Source organism: Schistocerca piceifrons, chromosome 11 (genome assembly GCF_021461385.2).
Source record: "Schistocerca piceifrons isolate TAMUIC-IGC-003096 chromosome 11, iqSchPice1.1, whole genome shotgun sequence".
In the NCBI taxonomy this organism is placed as follows: Eukaryota; Metazoa; Arthropoda; class Insecta; order Orthoptera; family Acrididae; genus Schistocerca; species Schistocerca piceifrons.
The window spans coordinates 110,666,367-110,689,365 of record NC_060148.1 but is presented as its reverse complement, the minus strand read 5'-3'; the positions used below and the strand labels follow the sequence as shown (position 1 = coordinate 110,689,365).

At 43.6% G+C, this 22,999-nt stretch overlaps 1 protein-coding gene across 1 annotated transcript in view; it reads right to left on the bottom strand.

Annotated features, from left to right (window-relative positions):
* The window catches only part of LOC124719770 (nematocyst expressed protein 3-like), a 137,433-nt gene that overhangs the window by 65,498 nt on the left and 48,936 nt on the right, over nt 1–22,999 (bottom strand). The window contains exon 3 of the mRNA XM_047244968.1: nt 2,850–3,082. Within this exon, the coding sequence (XP_047100924.1) occupies nt 2,850–3,082 (233 nt within the window). The remainder of the gene's footprint in view (nt 1–2,849; nt 3,083–22,999) is intronic.

The window sequence follows — 22,999 nt, the reverse complement described above, 5'->3', positions numbered from 1 at the left end:
AATGTTAAGAAAGAAATGCGATACGTTGCGCCGTTTCCGGGTTACTTAGCATTGACGTTAGCCAATCAGATCGTCTCGCGCGTATATTCAAGTTTCAGCTGACGAGACAAAGCACTCGTTGGGCAACACCGCCCCTGGCAGGCCTCTTGAAAGGGAGCGCGCGACGGCCAGATTGGCTAAATTCTATGCTAAATAACTCGGAAACGGAGCAACGTATCGAATTTATTTCTTAACGTTTATGTCTCACTACAACCTGCCCTGTAACATCCCTGCAAGCATTTGACACATTTCCTGAGCACCCTATATATACATCCAAACTTTCAGCCAATGGGCGTTCACATCGCTGTTGCTAGGCCGATTTGACGTCACGTTTGCTGATATTGTGACGGAAGTTTGTCTCAGCACACTGTCTCAGATTGTAAGATGCTACTCCCAAATACTTGCATCTTGTCCCTACTAAGGTTGCATAACGTTGCCTCCTACGGTTATCGCATTAATTCTCCCTGCTGCACATGTAGCCTGGCTGATAGGTACCATTCCCGATCGCATAAATGTGCGCTATAGTTGGCCTACATATATGAAGGGAGTGCACATATACCTTACAGCCCCTTTGCACGCTAGTCTGTCTGAAAGGACACACGATCACAGAAACCCCCAAAAACTACTTGAGATGTTGTACGACGTGGTTGTTGTCGGTGAGGACACTTGTGTCGGCACAGCCGTGCTGCCCCTCGACCTGACCGGACACAGCCTCCACCTCGGTACGACCACCGGACCACTCCGCTGCTCGCAGCGCGCCGCGCCAGTCGCGCAGCCTGCGGCACACGAGGGGCACACGGCCCGCTGTCAGGCGAGCTCCCATCCGCCAGCGCCATCTACCGTGGCGGCGATGCACTTCCGGACACGTGTTCGTGGGACCGTTTCTCCAGTCAGGAAACCGTCCCTGCAGTTTATCGGTTTTATTGACGCTCACCATGTACACAAGGCGTTCAGCTGGGGTAGTATATATTTTGGCACCTGGTGTAGTAGACTGTTTATAACAAAACATTCCACACACCATGTGCCAAAGCTTTAATGGTTACTTAGATGCAACTATTGCAATGTAACCCAACACAATACGCACAGAAAGCGTTAAGGAAGGTCAAAAGATCGAGTTCATTGCTGATATTCGTAAATTCAGTCTACGTCTTGAGTGCAGTTTAGAATTCCCCAGAAAACAGGGCGTGCACGTCTTTTGAGGTCGTCTTGTCGGCTGCACTTTCCATAATGAGAACGATCGGGACGTTCTGGCCAATTCGACTGGTTGTCTATCACAGCACACCACTCAGTTGCAGAAAACAATTGGTGAAAATGTTTCGGCACTAAGCCAAAAGTTTTCCGTCTGACCACAGATGTGAGTTACGAGCGACGTTGATACCCTCATGAGTGAAAGTGGCTTCATCAGAAAACAGTACTAGTGAGATTGTTCGGTGATTTGCAAACGAGAAAACTCCAATCCTTCACCATCAACTCCTTCTCCAGTTCACTTTTACAAAACTAAACCCCGTTGGTTTGAGTTGGCAGATTCTTTTTTAACGGAAACTGTTAACAGGAGGAAAAGTTACACAAATCGTTATGAATTTATTTGAAGGCGACAGCAGTGTTCATTGAGAAACGTATTTGAACTTCGCAATGTTGCCATGATTGTTGTAGCTTTTCATTCATGTCCCTCCTTGTTCCTAACGCAGTTATGGAGACGTTCCTGGTCTGCTTGCTGTGGTTGTACAGACTGTTGAGGAGCTGCTTTTCTCTGACAAACTACCGTACGCAGCACTGACAATTTTGTCAACTGTTTCTAGCAGCGGTGGTATTGGTTCTTCATACAAGCGAGAGTGGGAACCCGAATTCAGAATGCATTTCTCACGACACAGTGAGCTACATGCTTTGTTCGAAAATCAGTGAAGCATGTGGTCAGAAAGGCTAAGTTAAATGTTGTGTTAATGCAAACACGTCACTAGCTATTACATCTGAACCTTCTAGCACGATGAGAGTTCTGGACACTCACTATACAATGTGATTTGTAATTTCACTTCCGGCGTCTTTACTTCACACACTACAATATTTTTGCTTCGTCACTGCAGTACAGACTATTTAGGGGAAATATAACCTATTCTGGTAGCATTCTATGATAAGATAACTCTAAGGGTTTTGCATTACAGTTTGCTTCTGCAAGATCACTGAGCAACGGAGCTGACATCTTATCTTTTTTCACTCATGGACCCAAACAGGTTTCTTATTTCTTTTCTCATGCAGTGATTTCACGCAAAGAGGCATTAATTAACTACGCCACAACTCGTACAGCTGCCGAAACTTTCAGTTTAGACACGACTACGGCACTCACAAAACTATGAAACTTACGTGAACACAGGTTGCTAATGATGTTTCGTTTGTGGGTCGCTCACCTGAGCGGTTATCGGCGCCCGTACAAATTCCCAGTCTTTAGTCAGTCCGATCTCGTGATTTCGATAAAATATGATGATGAAGACGACACAAACTCCCAGTCCCCAAGGGAAGAATAATCCCCAACCCAGCGGGGAATCAAACCCGGGACCCCGTGATGCAGTTGTAGCAATGGTAGCCACTGGAACACGAGCTACGGACGTGAACACCGGTGCCACCGTGTCTTCTGTCATGTATTATAAAACCACCTGCATGCGACTCGTTTCACACAAGCGCAATGCCGTAGTGTACACTAGCCTTAATGGAACAACAGCCACATAGACACTAGTAGTTAGCGAATGAGGAAACCAGATCGCTCCGAACAGCGCTCCTCTTAAGACACTGCAGCAGAGTCCAGCTGGCCGCCTCACCTGTCTCCCTCGGGTGCTCCAGCGGACGCCTCTGCGCCCCTGGCTGCCGCCCGCCTGCCTTCTCTGTCAGGACTGAGGCGGGCGGGCGGCGCACACAGCTGAGAGCCGCAGCGGCAGCCGGCGCTGACGTCACGGGGCGGCGTTGCCAGCTCTCCCCCCAGCAGCAGGCCGACGGCCGGGACCGCACTGCGCGGCAGAGGGGCGGGGGGCGGCGCGGCTGCACTTCGGCCGGGCTATGTAAGCGGCGCTGGCTGGGGATCGAGTCTGATGTCAGATGAGAATCTGTTCCATCTTCTGGACTCAGCTGTACTGTGTAAACGCTATACCTGGATCCACCGGAGCAGGTTCAGGTGACATCTACGCTAGCACGTAACACGCATTGCAACACGGCTCAAGTCGCCTATCGAGACGAGTATTGCGCTGCCGTGCGGGATTTGCCAAGCGGTCTGAGGCGTTACTGCTATGGATTGTGCGGCTGGTCCTGGCGGAGGTTCGAGTCCTACCTCAGACATGGGTGTGTGTGTTTGTCCTTAGGATAATTTAGGTTAAGTAGTGTGTAAGCTTAGGGACTGATGACCTTAGCAGTTAAGTCCCATAAGGTTTCACATTTGATTACTGCGCTGCGACCGCATTTACAGGGAGTTTCAAAAAGAATATTCGTATTTTGATTGCATGTATTTATCAAACTTTAAGACATACGAATATGAATCATTACACACATATTTACGAACCTCTCAAGTTCAGATTACAGATGTTTCATATGTACTCCATCAGTGACACGAACATTATCACATCGATACTCAAATTGCTTCCATACTCTGGCTTGTCATTTATCACTGTTGTTATGGCGGTATGCATCCGGTTCTTCAACTCCTCCAGGTTCTGTGGGAATGTTGGAACATAAACGTTGTCTCTAACGAAACCTCACAGGAAAAAGTCAGAGGGTATCAAACCCAGTGACCGTGGAGCCCAGGTGACACATGCTAACTCGCCAGCTCCTTGACGACCAATCCAACGGTTCGGTAGAGTTTTATTCAGATACTCGTGCACTTGGCGACTCCAATGAGGGAGTCTTGTTGAAAAATGAAGTTGTCTTCGTGCAGCCTCGAAAACAAGCAGTTTTGTAACATAGCGAGATACTGCTGACTGTTAACTGCGTTTCCATCAATGAAGAATGGGCCATAAACAGATGATCGGGATATCGCACAAAACACATTGACTTTGGGCGAACCTCGTACATGTTCAATGGCTGCTTATAGGTTCTGTAGGCCCCAAATTCGAACGTTGTGTTTGTTTACCTGACCACTAACATGAAAAGTCGCTTCTTCACTTAACACAATGTGTTACGCGAAAGTGTTATAATTGTCAATAGCATAAAGAATCTCCTTTACAAAATGCCACACTTTTGCGTTTGTCGTCGCGACGCAGAGCTTGTAACGGCTGTAACTTATATGGCGACACAACCAACCGACGTCTCAAAACACGCCAAGTTGTTGTTGTAGGCAGTTGTAACTCCCGACTGGCACGACGAGTTGATTTTGAAGCAGTAGATTGCAAAGTAGTATGAATTCGTGCAACATTTTCTTCAGGAACATGACGGCGGGCAGGACTCTTTCCTTTACATACAAATCCTGTGTCTAGGAACTGTCGATGCCATCTGCGAATGTTCCGCCCATTCCGATGGATCAATTTGGTACCTCAGGCTGAAGCGTCTTTTCACTGTAATCACGGAACTGCACTCGAGAACACAAAATGATTTCTGCTGCAGAGTAGCCATTTTAAACATATGTCGGTTACCAAGCAAAACAGAAGACAACTGACATCTAGCGGCTATTAACGTAAACTAGACTCTGTATTCCTTGCTCCAATAGCCAAGCCGAGGCGCAGCGATCGATAGTTTGCACAAAATAATACTTTGTAATATGTATATTCTTTTTGAGACACCCTGTATTCATCGTACATCTTACATACACAGTATTTATTATTGAAGATGTCGAGCTATAACCGTGGAGACAAGCAAACGGAAAAAGATCATCAAACTTTTCCTAAATACAAGCAAGATTTGCTGCTGTAAATTGTGTTAGACCAGTACAAAGATACAACTGGAAAGAAACGAAAACTCAGATTAAACCCATTGCGGCCAACAAGGTAAAGGCATGGAGAGAAGTTGCTGTTGACTTTAATTCTCGTAACATCGCGGCAAATGGTGACTCGAAGAGCTTGAAAATGTGTTACCAAAAAGCTAAGAAAAGGATCAACAAAGCATTCGCACGTGACGAAGTCTAATTATGTATGTGATACGTAAACTGCAGCAAAAATGATGGCTAAACTCTTCAAGGCTGAAATGTGTAGAACAGGAGACAGTAATTTCCCAAGGCTGTAATGGAAAGTGGAGCTCCTGAAGCCACAATTTTTTTGTGCACTGATCTGCAAGTTTTTTGCAGCCAATTTTGCTGTTTAGAAGATATTTTATAACCCCATTCGTTATGTTCTTGTTCTGATACAGATTTGGATAACACAGGCTGCCGTTCATTCACATCATCAGTAAACGAGGAGACAGCTGTATCTTCACGCGAAATTATTGCTCTTTTGGATGACAATGAAAATTAAAACGAAGGAAGGGATGTTTAGTCGAGCTGGTTACAACGATACTAAAATAATGTACAAACTTTACTGTAACAGCACAACGCTACGTATTTTGCACTGAAAATAACCTCTAGTTAAATGTAGATGAGCAACACACAAGCCAGTATTCTGTCATACGAGGGTGTGTAGTCGCCTTGGTCCAACGATGTTCCAGTGCCTTCATCACATCTCGAAAATGAGTTTCCTCCAGGCCTGCAAAATAGTTGTCAACTCTGGCTACCAGTTCTTCGTTTGAAGTGAATCTTCATCCTCTGAGACAAATTTTCAGTTTTCAGAAGAGATGGAAGTCTGACGGAGCCATATCAGGTGAATTAGTTCGCGTAATTTAGCCACGGCGATGGCACATGTGAGTGGGTGAGCATTGTCTTGATGGAAGATGATTTCCTTCCTTGCTAAACCTGGCCTTTTTTAGCGTAGCTTTTGTTGGAATTTGACCAGGTGGTTAGCATAGTATTCTCCAGTAATTGTTTGCCCAGTGGGGAGATAATCTACAAACAGAATCCCCTTCGCATCCCAGAACACAGATGCAATGACGTTTCCTGCCAAAGGAATTGTCTTTGTTTTCTTTGGTGGCAGAGAATCAGCATGTTTCCACTGCTTTGACGGTTGTTTTGTCTCTGGGGTATAGTAGAGCACCCAGGTTTGATCTGTGATCACAAACCGACGCAAAAAATCTTGTTCGTTTCTCCTAAAATGGGCCAAACATTGTTCCGCTGTGCCCATTCTCGTGTGTTTTGGTTCAAATGGTTCAAATGGCTCTGAGCACTATGCGACATAACTTCTGAGGTCATCAGTCGCCTGGAACTTAGAACTACTTAAACCTAACTAACCTAAGGACATCACACACATCCATGCCCGAGGCAGAATTCGAACCTGCGACCGTAGTGGTCACTCGGCTCCGGACTGTAGCGCCTAGAACCGCAAGACCACTCCAGCCGGCTCGTGCGTTTTTGACCCAGCGTCGAGAGTCGCCGCACCCATCTTGCAGGTATATTTTTTTTCATATCTAATTCTTCAGTCAAGATGAGATATATCCTTTCAGATGATATCTGGCAAGTCTGAGAAATTTTGACGCCCTTTCAATCGGCGATCCTCCTTTGTGCACTTTTGCAATGATTTCTGGAGTAGTGACACATCTTGGCCGACCACTGCACGGATAATTACCTAATCTCTCCCGACCAAGTCCCTCAGTGTATTCTGGAAGTCGGCACGAATGTCCATTGCTTTCACACCTTTCTTTAATCACTGCTCGAATCTCGATTTTTTTCCATCTTCGCAAATCACTGCGCCGGAACAACAACAGAGCCACGTCACCGCCACAGCTCTCTTCAGAGAGCGCTGACGTGGCCCGTGTTTACAGGCGACATACAGTCCAGTCTAAGAATTTTTAACACTTTGCAGCCCTGTCAGCAACTGTGATAAATTAATATGTCAAAAATCCACCTCAGTTGCGAAATGTTACTGGTCTTTACCCAGGTTTCAGCTAAACTAATCTAGCCTTCTTCAGAAGCGTAAAATAAACTAACACATGCCAGAACAAGGCACGGTCAAACATAGAAAGCTACAGTACCGTGGTGCCATGTGAGGCTATGTCACTCAGCTGAGGAACAGCCCCGGCCCAACTTCGTGGAGAGCGGTCGGTTAATCGCGGACGCTACGTCGCAACTGACTGCGGCACGCGGGTATGGTGGACCACGCGCATGCGCGCACGGGAAGTCAGAGGTGCCTGCCATTGGCTGACATTTATGTTACATACTGGGAAATTACCTATAATGTTAAACTGTAAATTTGTGAGGGAACAAGGCACTAAGTAGATAGAATCCCGATGAGCATTAACTGTAACCCGACACCTTATTAACTGATAAGGAATTTACTTAGACGTTAAGTTCAGATTGTTACATTAAAAACCACATATTACCATCGCTATGTTGTATGGTTCCCCACGATCTCATGTGGGGTACAAGCAAGGTTATATGTCTGTAACGCGAGAACTTCTCAGGGTTAGGACAAGATGGAAATGAAATAATTTCCATTATACAGAGAGCAATACATCAATTTGTTAACGCGAAGTTTGACTAACGTTGTTATGATACGGCACTGCATTACTACGGATTTATAACTGACTGGGTGTGTAAAGCTTAGGGCATCATTTATAACTTTATGCACAGATGGTTAACGTTGTGTTTAGGAAACCTGTAGTAACTTAACCAAACATACACTAACTATAAATATAATATGTACGACCATTCGTGATACAGGGTGGTCCATTGATCGTGACCGGGCCAAATATCTCACGAAATAAGCGTCAAACGAAAAAATTACAAAGAACGAAACTTGTCTATCTTCAAGGGGGAAACCAGATGGCGCTATGGTTGGCCCGCTAGATGGCGCTGCCATAGGTCAAACGGATATCAACTGCGTTTTTTTTAAATAGGAACCCCCATTTTTAATTACATATTCGTGTAGTTCGTAAAGAAATATTAATGTTTTAGTTGCACCACATTTTTCGCTTTGTGATAGATGGCGCGGTCCCGGAGGAGGTTCGAGTCCTCCCTCGGGCATGGGTATGTGTGTTTGTCCTTAGGATAATTTAGGTTAAGTAGTGTGTAAGGGACTGATGACCTTAGCAATTAAGTCCCATAAAATTTCACACGCGTTTAAACATTTTTGATAGATGGCGCTGTAGTAGTCACAAACATATGGCTCAAAATATTAGACGAACAGTTGGTAACAGGTAGGTTGTTTTAAATTAAAATATAGTACATACGTACATTTCAACATTTTATTTCGCTTGTTCCAATGTGATACATGTACCTTTGTGAACTTATCATTTCTGTGAACGCATGCTGTTACAGCGTGATTACTTTAAATACCACTTAATGCAATAAATGCTCAAAATGATGTCCCTCAACCTCAATGCATTTGGCAACACGTGTAATGACATTCGTCTCTACACCGAGTAGTTCGCCTTCCGTAATGTTCGCACATGCTTTGACAATGCGCTGACGCATGTTGTCAGGCGACGTCGATGGATCACGATGGCATATATCCTTCAACTTTCCCCACAGAAAGAAGTCTGGGGACGTCAGATCCGGTGAACGTGCGGGCCACGGTATGGTGGTTCGACGACCAATCCACCTGTCATGAAATATGCTATTCAATACCGCTTCAACCGCATGCGAGCTATGTGCCAGACATCCTTCATGTTGGAAGTACATCGCCATTCTGTCATGCAGTCAAACATCTTGTAGTAACTTCGGTAGAACATTACGTAGGAAATCAGCATACAATGCACCATTTAGATTGCCATCGATAAAATGGAGGCCAATTATCCTTCCTCCCAGAATGCTGCACCATACATTAACCCGCCGAGGTCGCTGATGGTCCACTTGTCGCAGCCATCGTGGATTTTCCGTTGCCCAATAGTGCATATTATGTCAGTTTACGTTACCACTGTTGGTGAATCACACTTCGTCGCTAAATAGAACGCATGCAAAAAATCTGTCATCGTCCCTGTAATTTCTCCTTTGACCAGTGGCAGAACAACTACACAAGGCTTTCAGTCGCCACCATGCAATTCCTGGTGCATAGAAATGTGGTACGGGTGCAAGTGATGTTGCATTCTCAACACCGACGTCTTTGAGATTCCCGATTCTCGCGCAATTTGTCTGCTACTGATGTGAGGATTAGGCGCGACAGCAGCTAAAAACACCTACTTGGGCATCATCATTTGTTGCAGGTCTTGGTTGACGTTACACATGTGGCTGAACACTTCCTGTTTCCTTAAATAACGTAACCATCTGGCGAACGGTCCGGACACTTGGATGATGTCGTCCAGGATACCGAGGAGCATAGATTGCACACGCCTGTTGGGCATTTTGATCACAATAGCCATACATCAACACGATACCGACCATCTCGGCAATTGGTAAATGGTTCATTTTAACATGGGTAATGTATCACGAAGCAAATACCGTCCGCACTGGCGGACTGTTACGTGATACCAGGTACTTATACCTTTGTGGCTATTAAAGCGACAACTATCACAAAGCGAAAAAAGTGGTCCAACTAAAACATTCATATTTCTTTATGTACTACACGAATATGTAATAAAAATCGGGGTTTCTATTTAAAAAAACGCAGTCGATACCGTTTGACCTATGGCAGAGCCATCCAGCGGGCGAATCATAGCGCCATCTGGTTTCCCCCTTCAAGCTAGACGAGTTTCGTTCTTTCTAGTTTTTTCGTTTGATGCTTATTTCGTGAGATATTTGGCCCGGTCACTATCAATGGACCACCCTGTATCTAGTCACAAGGGTGACGTGGAACAAAACTGTTAATGGAAATGGTTAATCATTAGTTAGTAGTGGGTTCAAGACCCCTATGCATTTAAACAGATTATGCCACAGTAATCGTTGAAATACACACTCTAGTGTATCAGATATTAACAGAACTGAACTCCCACCCGGACCTGGAACTCCGCTCTGCCCGCCGTATCCACAATGCCTCTGGTCCCACCTACCTCATGCAGGTGTTCTCTGAGTCCGTCCCATCCACTGACCATCTCCTCACCTAGGGTGCCCTAATACACCACCGTCGCCACCCTGTCGAATCCTCCAAATCCCCTCCCCAATCTTACCGTTGCCAGCGGTGCCTGATGTACAATGACCACCTGACTCCCAACTGCAAACCCCCCCCCCCCCCACCTGTCCCCATTGCAAGGCCTCCCACTTTCTTAAGTACTGCCCCAGCCTCGCTGCTCCTCCTTCCTGTAATACCTGCAATGGCCCCCATCCCACCTACTCCCACAAGTGTAAAGCTAAACCCCCTCCAGCCACCCCTGAGCTTACAGTCCCAGTTCGTCCCGTCGATCCCCCTGTCCATCCCAACAATTCCCTCCGTCCACCCCTCACGGCCGAGGACATCATCCGGTTCCTTACCGTTGTACTCCAAAACGTTCACCCTTTTCAGTGCCCCCACACCTTCCAACAAATCTCCCTTGCCGCTCACTCCGTTTTCCGCCTGAACACCTTCGCCACCTACTCCCACAACCAAGCCCACTTCACCTTCACACGCCTCGACACCCTAGTTTAAGTCTCTTCCCTTCCCTCTCTTCCCCCCCCTCCTTCCCCCCATGGTGCGGCACGAGAATTGCATCCTCTTCCAGAACATTCGCTCCTTCCTCTCCAACAAATACCTCCTCATGCACACCCTCTCCCACCACGAGGTCGACACCTTCCTCTTGAACGAAACCTTTCTCCAGCCCTACCATTCTATCCGCACCTCTCCCAATATCCTCCACCGCACTGACGCTCCTGGTCCTCGTGCGCAGGGTGGAGTCATGATTGGCCACCTTAAGCATATCCCCGTCCGGCCGCAACCTCTCCTCAATGACCCCACTGAACACCTTATCCATAGCATCTTCTTCCCCTCCCTCACCATTACTTGTGCCACCGTCTATGTCTGCTCCACTGCTCCTCTTCCTTATGATTTCATCTCGCACATTGACCGCACCTTTTCCACCTATGTGATTGCCGCTGACCTCAACATCCATAGCCGCACTCCTGCTGCCCTTCGGCGGTGGTATCAGATCCTCTCCACAATCCAAGGTGACCTTTTTCCCCTTCCCCAGCACACCCGACCCAAAAGTGACACCAGCCTCGATGTTGTCATTGCCTCCGCCAACCTCCTTGGGCGTATCACTGTCGCCGTCCTTGACCCCACAGGTAGCGATCACCTCCCTGTCCTTCTCACCGTAACGTCTGCTCACCGCCCCCCTCCGGCTCCGCACCCTGCACCCCCCCCAAGGTCGTCCATAACTATCGCCGTGCCAAATGGGATGCCTACCGGGACTCCATCTCCACCCACGTCGAAAGCCACCCTCTTACGTATCGCCATCCTGATGACATCATCCACACCTCGTCCTTCCTTCAGAAGGTAATTACTGACGCTGTGGAGGCCCATGTTCCTACGAAAACCATCCACCCACACCGTCCCACGCTCCCTCCACGGGCTGTCCTCCTCCTCCGTGAATCCCGCCACCTCTATCGCTCCTTCCTGCGCACTCGTGACAGGGATACACTCCAACGCCACCGGCAAATACAGTGACATGTACGGAACCTTATTACAGCAACGAAACGCCAAGACTGGAGCCAGACCTTGCATGGGGGCTTAATTAAAATAAAGATATAAGAATGCAATGCAAATACTTTTTAATTTTCTGTCGCTGTAGGTCCGATTACGCTGTTTCGTAAACGGCTGGCCCTGACTAGTTCTTGTACGCAATCTGACTGCATGTAACAACCACAAAGAATGAAATGAAAATTTCAGTTAATACAATTAATTAATTAAGTCCCCAACAACTATAAAACCTACGAAACCAACAAAGCACAAGTGTAGCTGTTCTGTATGTGGTAGTATGACTCAACGCACATCTGGCACGGTTCTTCTTCAACAAGACAAGAATTTTTAAATACCAATTATACTGACGTGATAAAAGAAAATTAGAAATACTATAATTGTGCAAGAAAACCAAAATTACACTCTAATACAAGAACACAAGCCAGATGCTTTGTTGACTGAACCTGTAATGACACATTATTCAGGACACACAAATAAATAAACAACATAATATTTATTACCTTCATATATATTGACGAAAAGCACTCTGACCATTACAATATCTCCATTGGAATAACATCTGCTATCTATCCCATCAAACCACTACATAAAACATTGAACAACACTCTCCACTACTACATCTCACTCTGAGTCCACGACAAGCAGTGTCCACCACAACTTCTCGGTAAGAACCGCCTGCCGCTACGTCTCAATAAGCACTGCCAGTGGAGGCGGCGGAACAATACTCTCTGGCGCGATTTCTGGCGCTGTGGCTCAGTGTAGCCACCTTTCATATGCCCTTCCTCCACTGGCTAGAATTTGATGGTATTTTTGCCAGCATTGGTGGTGAAAATACCACCAAATTCGTCAAAAAAAAATACAGACAAAAATAAAAGATAATATTAATACGTAAGTATCATATAACTAGATAAAATTTTGGCTTTGCACTGACCTTACAATAGCCTAATATATAAAATACAGTAAGGAATACCAATTCTTTCATACATATGACTTTACATAATAGTTTACACAAATATCATGTGGTTAAACAATTCAATCGATAGCGTCAGCAATGACGAATATGAGCAGGTAAGAGTCTTATAACTTTTCACAAACAGTAATACACAAAAAAATCAGTTTATACAAATATTCACATAAAATGTTTTCATAACAAGTGGTTGACAGTTCCAGCAGTAGCACCCAGCAATGTTGAGTAGGTGCAGACACCATCAGGTGACATCATTTCAGTAGAAGCAGTCCATCAGTGGCACCCAGCATTGTGGAAAAGGTGCAGACTCCAACAGGTGACATCATTTCAGCAGAAGCAGTCCATCAGTGGCACCCAGCATTGTGGAACAGGTGCAGACTCCAACAGGTCACATCATTTCAGTAGAAGCAGTCCATCAGTGGCACCCAGCAATGTTGAGTAGGTGCAGACAGCAGTCCATAATATTCACTATCACTGATCACACAGTTCATCAGCAGAAATTAAACATGTCCTAGTGGCACCAATCATGTAGAAAAAGTACAAGTAACAGTCCATAATATTTACTATCACTGATCAGACAGTTCAAGCATGAACAATAGTTTGAATACACATACAAATGCTTTTACACTAAACATACAAATCATAACAAACACACAAATGATGTCAGATAATTGTCATATTAACTATTACAAATACACAAACATCAGTAAACCTATAATATTTATGGGTGTCAGTGCAAGCCACTACAAACAAATAAAATAATATTTAGGAGATAGGTGGGTAGGATTAGGAAAGGAAAACACACAAAACACACTCACTCATCTTTCATCCACATTAAGTACTACTGTGTAATTGGATAGTGTTAACTGTGTGAATACACTTCTGTCAAAATTTCATGTTCATCATGTGTATCAAGTAGTAGTGACAGCAATGTATAACAGTCAATAATAGTTAAGTCAACGTCATAGTCATCATGTCAAGACCAATGTTTGCCAAGCCAGATCAAAATGTACGGTTGCTGAACAACTGTCAGTGTGCCAAGATATGCAACTTCCTCTCTCAAAAAAAAAGTACATACTGCTTAGTGATTTAACAAAGTGTGTGTAGACAATCTTCCTTCCATTTTAGTGTTCTAGTCTGCTATCTTCATCCTCCTTGTTCCATATAGACCAACAACAAAAAAAAAAATATGCACCTCACTTATTTTACCTCTTATACACCATAACTCCAATCAACTTCATATAATCTCAATACCTCCATAATACCTCTTCAATACGTCGATACATATAAACCTTACTGCCAGTATCATTTCACTTCCATAACAACTCTTTCCTCTAGTCAGTCTCCTCGATCGAGTACAGATAAAATCCTAATGCAAACCTCCTCATCCCATACAATCCGAAGACACACTGTCAACACACAACCTCTGTGTAATCCATCTGACCAAAATCTTCTACTCATTATGAATTATAAACAAAGAATGCATACATGACCTCTAACAGACTTAGTTCGAATAACTCTCAGTAATTAAGTACGATTACGGAGTGTGAATGATCCTAATATTTCACAGTGTGTACACCACTTCAAGAATTATGGCAAACAGAAGCAAACATGTGGAGTATTTCTTGTGTCAAGTATCACTTCCTGTTTCAATTGCTCACGAAAAATGCAGTGTAATAACTGTGTTGGTATGTCATGTCGTTAGCTTCCTTCCTATTGGCATACATTTACACAGCTTTCACAAAACCTCCAGCTCATGTGACTTCTATGAAGTTTCTTGTACTAATGTCGTTCGTCGAATTATAGCAGTTCATTTTCTTATCTTAAAAATATAAGGCACTGAGCGTAAGCAAGGCAAGCAATAGCGAGTAAATATACCAGTAGTGAACAGAATGTCAACAAGTGGATGCAGCACAATTCTTACAACGAGGCTCTGCCAAGTGAACAATCTGTAACTAGTACCATAGTGTAACCTAAACTCTATGTTTGTACACTGTACATTAGCATTGCTAAATACCAAATTAAAGTATAGTTATGACAACACGCAGGAATGTGTAAATGTGCAATCCATACGCATAGCAGTAAACATATATCTTACGTACTAAACAGGTCATTAGCATCGTATCTTAATAAGTAAACATGAAGGCGCAAGCAGATAAATCACAAAGTATAACTTACATACCTAACCACATCAGCACAATTAATCAGGTGACAATTATAATTTAAATAAATAAGCACAGCAGGCACATAATTAAAAATATGACATCAGTGAAAAAGCAGTGCAGCCAAGCGATGCATAATATACACAAGTAACAATCCAGTTCATTAATAATCATTGTCAAAATCAGTTAACATACGCAAGCACGTCGCTTCACAAGTAATTTCATTGAACATGAATTAGCACAAAGTATGAATCACGTAATCGCGAGCAGCAAATTACGTCTAAAGTACGTACCTAAGTGGAAATATGTTACCTGAAAAATAAACTCAATTAATAATTACCTTTTTAGTTTATTACTTTCTTCTTCGAAATGACATTTTTTCTGAAATTTTCTCGATAGCAAGTCGTCTTAACGTCGGACACGCACAGAATTTACCTGAAGTTCTTAAATATTTTATAGAACCGTATCCTGAAAAATACTGAATGTTAATAACAGAATTCATCAAGTCACTATAGCTTTATACTGAATTTAGTCGGAGAAATTAGACTGTGTATTTATTTACGGCTGTCAGTGCATTCGCACTGAGCGCTCGATCAGCTGTAGGCGCGTGACGTAGGAAGTGATTGTTTGCGGTCAACGACTGCCCTGTGCGGCGTGCAGACTTGACTGTTGCTTTGAGTATATGCCGCCGCCAAAACACAGTGCAGTATCCTTGTACTCTCCGTGTGTTTACATACAACTGTTAGTTTCTCAAAAGTATGTCATTCTACAAAAATTTTTCAAAAGTATATCATTCCACAAAAATTTTAACATTAGATATATGATGTATTCCCTTAGAGCGTCGTGATTTAAGAGCTTCTACTTCGACAGTGTTATCATGAATAATTTTGCGAATTCTATATGGACCGTTATAAAGCAGAAAAAATTTCCGACATAAGCCTTTTCCTTTGTGAGACAAACGATGAGCCTTAATTAACACCTTCTGACCAACTGACAAGATTTTTGAACGACCAGGACGCTTAGCTGATTTCTCTCTTCTAGCAGCCGCAGATGCAATATTTTGTAGAGCCAGATTCACAACTTCAGAATGCCGCAGTTTCCGTGAAGGCGGAAAAGGAACGATTTCAGAAATGCGATTTGTCGGTGCTTTATTTTTTAATATCAGTATAGGTGGTAAAGAAGTTGAGTCATTAGAAAGTTCATTCAGAATGTTTTGAAAAATATGAAGATACTGATCCCAAGTTCTGTGATTCTGATGACAATAAAGACGACACAATTTATTGATTTCCTTCATCCATCTCTCTGAAGCGTTAGATTGAGGGTGAAAAAGTGAAATGAAAATTGGTTTAATTTTACGACGCCGTAGAGTACGAAGCCAAATTTTAGTACGAAACTGTGATCCATTATCTGATATAACCTTATCAACATGACCCACTTCTTTAAGAAAATGGTTAATGAAAGCATTAGATACTGAACGAGCTGTTGCTTTGCGTAACGGTGTAAAACACACATATTTTGATGTCAACTCCACTGCTACGAAAATGTACGCAAAACCATTAGTAGATCGAACCACTGGACCGAACAAATCAACTGCAGCCATGTCCTTTAATTTTGCTGGAATGATAGGAAACAACGGTGCTCTGTAAGAAACTGTCGGCGGCTTAGCCTTTTGACATAATTTGCATTTGGCAAGAACAAATCGAATACGTTTTTCCATATTATTGAAGTAGCAATTTTCTCGTAATTTATGATAGCATTTTCTGGGATCAAAGTCTGCATAACTGAAATGCGTATACCAAATCAGCTTATTAACCCATTCATCAGGAATACAAACTAACCAAACAGAGTTGTCGACCGATTTTCGTTTAAAAAGAACTTTCCAGATAGATCGCAAAAACGAGGTGTGGCCAAATTGTCCAATCTAACAAAGCGTCTAAGAAAATTACAGACACCAAGGAAACTACGAACATCACGTTTTGTGGTAGGAACAGCATAATTACGAATAGCGTCTAATTTTTCTGGATCAGGAAGAATACCTTCTGTAGAAATAATGTGACCGAGAAATCTCACCTGAGAACGACCAAATTCAGATTTTTCTAAGTTCACTGTAATGCCAACTCTTGCAAAGATACGTAACAATGAATCCAAAATTTTGTTGTGCTCACTCCAAGAATTTTTAGCAATAAGAATGTCGTCAACATATGAAGTAATATTGTCACGAAGATGAACAGGTAAAATTTCGTTTAAACTACAAATGAATGCTACAGAAAATATAGTAAGTCCAAACGGTAAATTCCAAAGTCACTTTTGGGTAAAACAGTCATATCCGGTTATTGTTTATCTACTCTCTAGATAGATTGATAGTAGAAGAGTTGTTTTTGATAGATGCAAAGAATAGTGAAAGAGTAGGCAGCGGTACAGAAAACTAAAAGGGAAATAGCACCGCTACAGCTCGGGGCCCTATGCTCGCTACGGCACATATTCACTTAGAGTAGTGAATCCCCTGAGGACTTTAATAGCTGCACATTAATTTCAGTTTGTGACTTAGTGGCAAATTTGGCGGAAGTGCGTAAGTAAATTGATCTAACCATGCACATGGATGTATGTCATTCTTAGAATTGCGGAAGATCTAAAATTTCCGAACAGTCAAAAAGTGTTTATAGTCAAAGTTTTCGCCTCGTGGCGACAAAGACCTACCGCGTCTGTCCCTGTCCCAAAGTCGATTATTGTCAAGTTCGCGCGCCTGGCGCTCTCTTGTTGCTTCTCGTAAATGAAATAAATTATTTTCTTCAAACCCCTCTGCTAAACTAAGACTTGTCAATTTATCTGAGATCTCCTCAACTCTTTCCGATGAGTCACTTAATTGTCCTTTCTGTTTATTTACGTCTTCCGTAAGTGTCGCGACTCGGTTTTCAGTATTGACACATTTGGTAGTTAACTGTTCATATTGTTGTGTTATGTTATTTAATCTGTCATTTGATACGGACTCCTCGATTCTCGCAAGTATTTCTTCCTTATCGTGTGCACATTGTAAATTTAACTCTGAAAATTTATGTACTATCACGCGATCTTTTTCTTCCTGTTCCCTGCCCTGTTCCTCTTGTCTGATTTCTGTTGAAATTAAGCTATTATTGCGAGCAATCAAAATCGGTTGTACTTCTTCTCTGATTTCTTTCTTTAATTCATCTTTCATGTTTTTGAAACATGTCCCCGTTCGTGAGCCTAACTGTGTTTCCATTGTTCCCATATCTGTTTCTAATTCAGATCGTAGCTCTGATCTCACTGCTTTCATCTCGGTTATAATTGTTCCTAATTCTGTTTCTAACCGTGCTCCCAAATTTAATATTGCACTCATCAACTGCTCCATAGTAACTGGTTCGAAACTCTTTTCACCCCTAACATTTCCCGCAAAATCGACTTCTTTCGTCATAGTTGTAAAGCTATCTTTGTTCGATACTATTCCAGAATCTTCTGTCATTAATCTCGTATTCTGTGAATTTTCTGATTGAGAAAAATTTTGAAATGGTTCCGGACTATCTTCCCGACTTATTACATTGTTTTCCACTTCATTATCCATCATACTGTTTTCCTCTGTTGGCGAGTTCGCCATGTTAACAATTTCGTCATTCTCACTATTCATCATTTTTGCCTTTTTCATCGATCGCGTAATCATTTACAAAACATACAAAATTCGTCACTATATGAAAATTACACACAATGACTCTTTATCTTCAACAATACCATTCACACGAAATATTTCCCTCAAACACGATTAATCGAACAATTGAAATAATTGCACCAAATCGTCAAACGCGTATACAAGGCAATAAAAATTAAATTTTGAAAAATACCATTAGAAGAATGCCAATTACCAAATCTACACATGCAAAATAGACTACAATTACTAAACTACAAATTACTACAACAATACTACTGTCTACTATTTTTACAATCAGAAGAATTCCAAGGGACGATCCGAAGCAGCGGTCGCCACATGCATGGGGGCTATATTAAAATTAAATATGAATGCAAATATTTTTAGTAGCTGTATGTCCGATTACTCAAGTCTCGTAAACGGCTGGCCCTGACTAGTTCTTGTACGCAATCTGACTGCATGTAACAACCACAAAGAATGAAATGAAAATTTCAGTTAATACAATTAATTAATTAAGTCCCCAACAACTATAAAACCTACGAAACCAACAAAGCACAAGTGTAGCTGTTCTGTATGTGGTAGTATGACTCAACGCACATCTGGCACGGTTCTTCTTCAACAGGACAAGAATTTTTAAATACCAATTATACTGACGTGATAAAAGAAAATTAGAAATACTATAATTGTGCAAGAAAACCAAAATTACACTTTAATACAAGAACACAAGCCAGATGCTTTGTTGACTGAACCTGTAATGACACATTATTCAGGACACACAAATAAATAAACAACATAATATTTATTACCTTCATATATATTGACGAAAAGCACTCTGACCATTACAGTATCTCCATTGGAATAACATCTGCTATCTCTCCCATCAAACCACTGCATAAAACATGGAACAACACTCTCCACTACCACATCTCACTCTGAGTCCACGACAAGCAGTGTCCACCACAACTTCTCGGCAAGCACTGCCTGCCGCTACGTCTCAATAAGCACTGCCAGTGGAGGCAGCGGAACAATACTCTCTGGCGCGATTTCTGGTGCTGTGGCTCAGTGTAGCCACCTTTCAACCTGCACAAGACTCAACACCACCCTCCCTATCAACGCCTCCAAGTACTGGTCCGCCTTCCATCGCCTTACTGGTTCCCTTTCCACTCCCCGCTACCCCCTTCTCCATAACGATCGCCCCCTTCCTGACAACCTCAGTAAGGCCAACCACTTCGCTTCCCACCTTTCCGAGGTCATCTCCATCCCCGATGATCCCCACTTTGATTATTCTCTTTTCCCCACCGTCATGGAACGTGCCGATACCTCGGTCGCTCCACTTGCTCCTAGTCTCCAGTACTTGGGGCAGTTGCCCCCCTCCAACATAAACACTCCCATCACAGCACAAGAAATTAAACTTATCCTCCGTTCCAAACGCAACACGGCCCCTGGTCACGACTGTGTCACCTACCGTCACCTTTGAGAAAGCCCCTATTCCTTCCTGACTGTCCTCGCCCATCTTTATAATGTCATCCTCTCTACTGGCTTCTACCCTGACCTGTGGAAGACCTCCCACATCTTCTTATTCCTCAAACCCAACAAACCCCCTTCTGCCACCCTATCGTCCCATCTGCCTCACCTCCGTCTTCAGTAAGGTCCTTGAATCCATCCCACCGTATCCATCAGCACCTTGCTCAACACCACCTACTCCCCCTTACCCAGTGTGGCTTCCGACCCTCCTTCTCTGCTGAAGACCAACTCCTCAACCTTGTTCACCTTGTGTCCCTCCAGCTCAACTCCCATCGCTCCGCCATTTTTGTTTCCCTTGACCTCCAAAATGCATATGACCATGTATGGCATCCCGGTCTCCTCTTTAAACTCCAAACCTACGCCCTGCCTCTCAATTTTGTCCGTCTGGTAGCTTCCTTCCTCTCGCACCGTCCTTCCTATGTCACCCTCCACAATACCAACTCCCGTATCTTTTATCCCACGGCTGGCGTCCCCCAGGGTTCTGTCCTCTCCCCTCTCCTTTACCTCTTGTACACAGCTGATATGCCCAAGCCACCCTCACCAGTCCACCTTCTCCAGTATGCTGCTGACACCGCCTTCGTGGCTCTCTATCCTACCCTTCAATGGTCTCAATGTACTCTCCAAACCCACCTTAACCAGTTCACCACTTGGTGTAACCAGTGGTTCCTCCATCTCAACCCCTCCAAAACCCAGGCAATCATCATAGGTCGCACCACTCGCTTCTTTCGCCTCCATGATTTCTACCTCACCCTTTATGGTCGTCCCATCCAGCTCACCCCCACCCTGAAATACCTTGGCCTCACCCTTGACCGACACCTCACCTGGACCCCTCATCTCCAGACCATCCAGCAGAAAGCCCATTCCCGCCTCTGCCTTCTGAAACTCCTATCTGGCCGGACATGGGGATTGCATCCTTCTACCATCCTCCACATATACAAATCCCTCATCCATCCTATCATCTGTTATGCCAGCATTGCCTGGACCTCCGCCCCCACCCGCTTTTACAAGGCCCTCCAAATCCTTGAACGCCATGTGCTCCGCCTTGCCTTTCGTATCCGCCTTCCTTCCCCCACACGGCTCCTGTATGAACTGATCCCCATCCTCCTCCTGTTCCTCCAACATCTCCGCATGCTTTACATTGTCCGCAGGCTTGATCCCCCCCACCCTCTGGTTTCCTCCTTCCTCTCCACCCCCCGCCTGTTGCTGCGCCTCTATCTCTGTATCCCTCCCTCTCTCCACCTCCACACCCTCGATCTCCTTCATCAGGGCAATTTCCAACACCACCCCCTCCCGGATGACGAACTTCGCGATGACATCTACCCTTCCTTCCAACTATAACCTGGCCTTGTTCCCCCCCCCTCCCCAGGGCCTCCTTTTTTCCTCTTCCCTCCTTCTCCCAAAGCGGATTTTCCTCCTTCCCCCCCTCCCCTGAGACCCTGCACCCCACACTTGCCTCTTTCCTTCCCACATCCCTCCCTACCTGACCCTCTTCAGCGCGCCCCCCCGCTCATCTCCCCCATCTCTTCCCCTCCCTCCCTTCTTCCAGTCTCCCTCATCTCCTTGCACCTGGCCGATCCTCTGTTTTGATCATCGTCAGCATGCCACATCAGTGTTGTGTTTAGTGCTGTTTCTCCTGTGCGTCAAGAGGTGTGATTTTAATTGTGTACTGCCTTGAGGTTTGCCGTCAGTGTTGGTTATGTGCTACGCCATGCGTTGATACCTTTTATGCTCCAGTCATACTGTGCCTTGTGTTCTTTTAATTGTCGCAGTGTGTGACTTTTTGTGTGTGCTACTTTTAAACAGTTTTCACAGTTTTTTATCTCCATTTTACGGTCACCCCATTTTTTGTCTATTGCCTTCCATGATGTTCCCCCTTTTTTATATCTATGTTTGCCATATTCTCTCCTTCGTTATTTTTAAATGTGTTCTATTGTTTGTTCTATGTCTTTCGGCTGAAGAGCAGCACATTTTCTGCTGCCAGCCCGCCCCAATGGGGAATTGAAATACAATAAAAAAAATATCAGATATTACCTGTTCAGGATATTTCCTGTAAGGCTATTAACTATTTAGGATGAGGATTATTATGAGCTTGGTGAAATTCTCACATAGACTACCAAGAAATAAGCACCTAATGTTTAAGGTAGGATGTGTCAGGGTGCACAACGACACTGCCAACACACTTATATACTATTGACCGATATAGGTAAAGCATTTACAAAATATAGTCTGCTACCTAACCTTAGATAGGAATAATATCTCAAAGGTTACATTGTATACAGCATGACCACGCGGAAAACGCTATAGTTTTCATTAAGAAAGATTCTTTAGTGCAACAAGGTCAAACTTATTTGCCCATGGAAGAATACTTTAAACCATATTGCATAAATATTAAACTTAAACTGGCGTCAAGATCTCATCAAACAGTATTGGCCAGCTTGAATTAAAGGTGGGCATAAGACTTAATGCCTGTGGGTAGAAAGAAAAGGCAATGTATTCCAGCATCGTTAGTAGGTTTGACTACCATATTGTCAGTTCTGTTGGAACTAGAACTTTATTTACCGTAAGGAATATCAATTAAATCTTAATATTTAACGTTACCAAATACCTGATACTTCGACGCTTAAGACATAGAAATTCACCACGACGTCAACAGCCCAACGAATATCGCGTGAACAACTCGTTGCGCTAGGGCTGACCTCTCGTGGTGACTCTGAGAACTTTTCAAATCACTCTTGCGGTGTCAGACTCTCGTTGCAAGTGCGAAAGAACAGAAAATATTCTCGATAAGAATTTCCAGTTTGGGAATCAAAGATTTGCATGCCTCGAGCGTGAACATAAAATGAAAGTATAGTGCTCTCTTGCAGAACATGAAATAAGAATGGAAACCCTCGAAATACATAAAGAAATTAAAGAATTAGAACTTGAAGAAATTAAAAGATTATCAGTCTTTTAAACTGACACACTGAAATTTCTTCCAGTCTTGTAATGTTCGATACATACCTTGTCAATAAATTTCGCACGCATTGCATTGTGACCGCTGTTACCTTCATTTCCT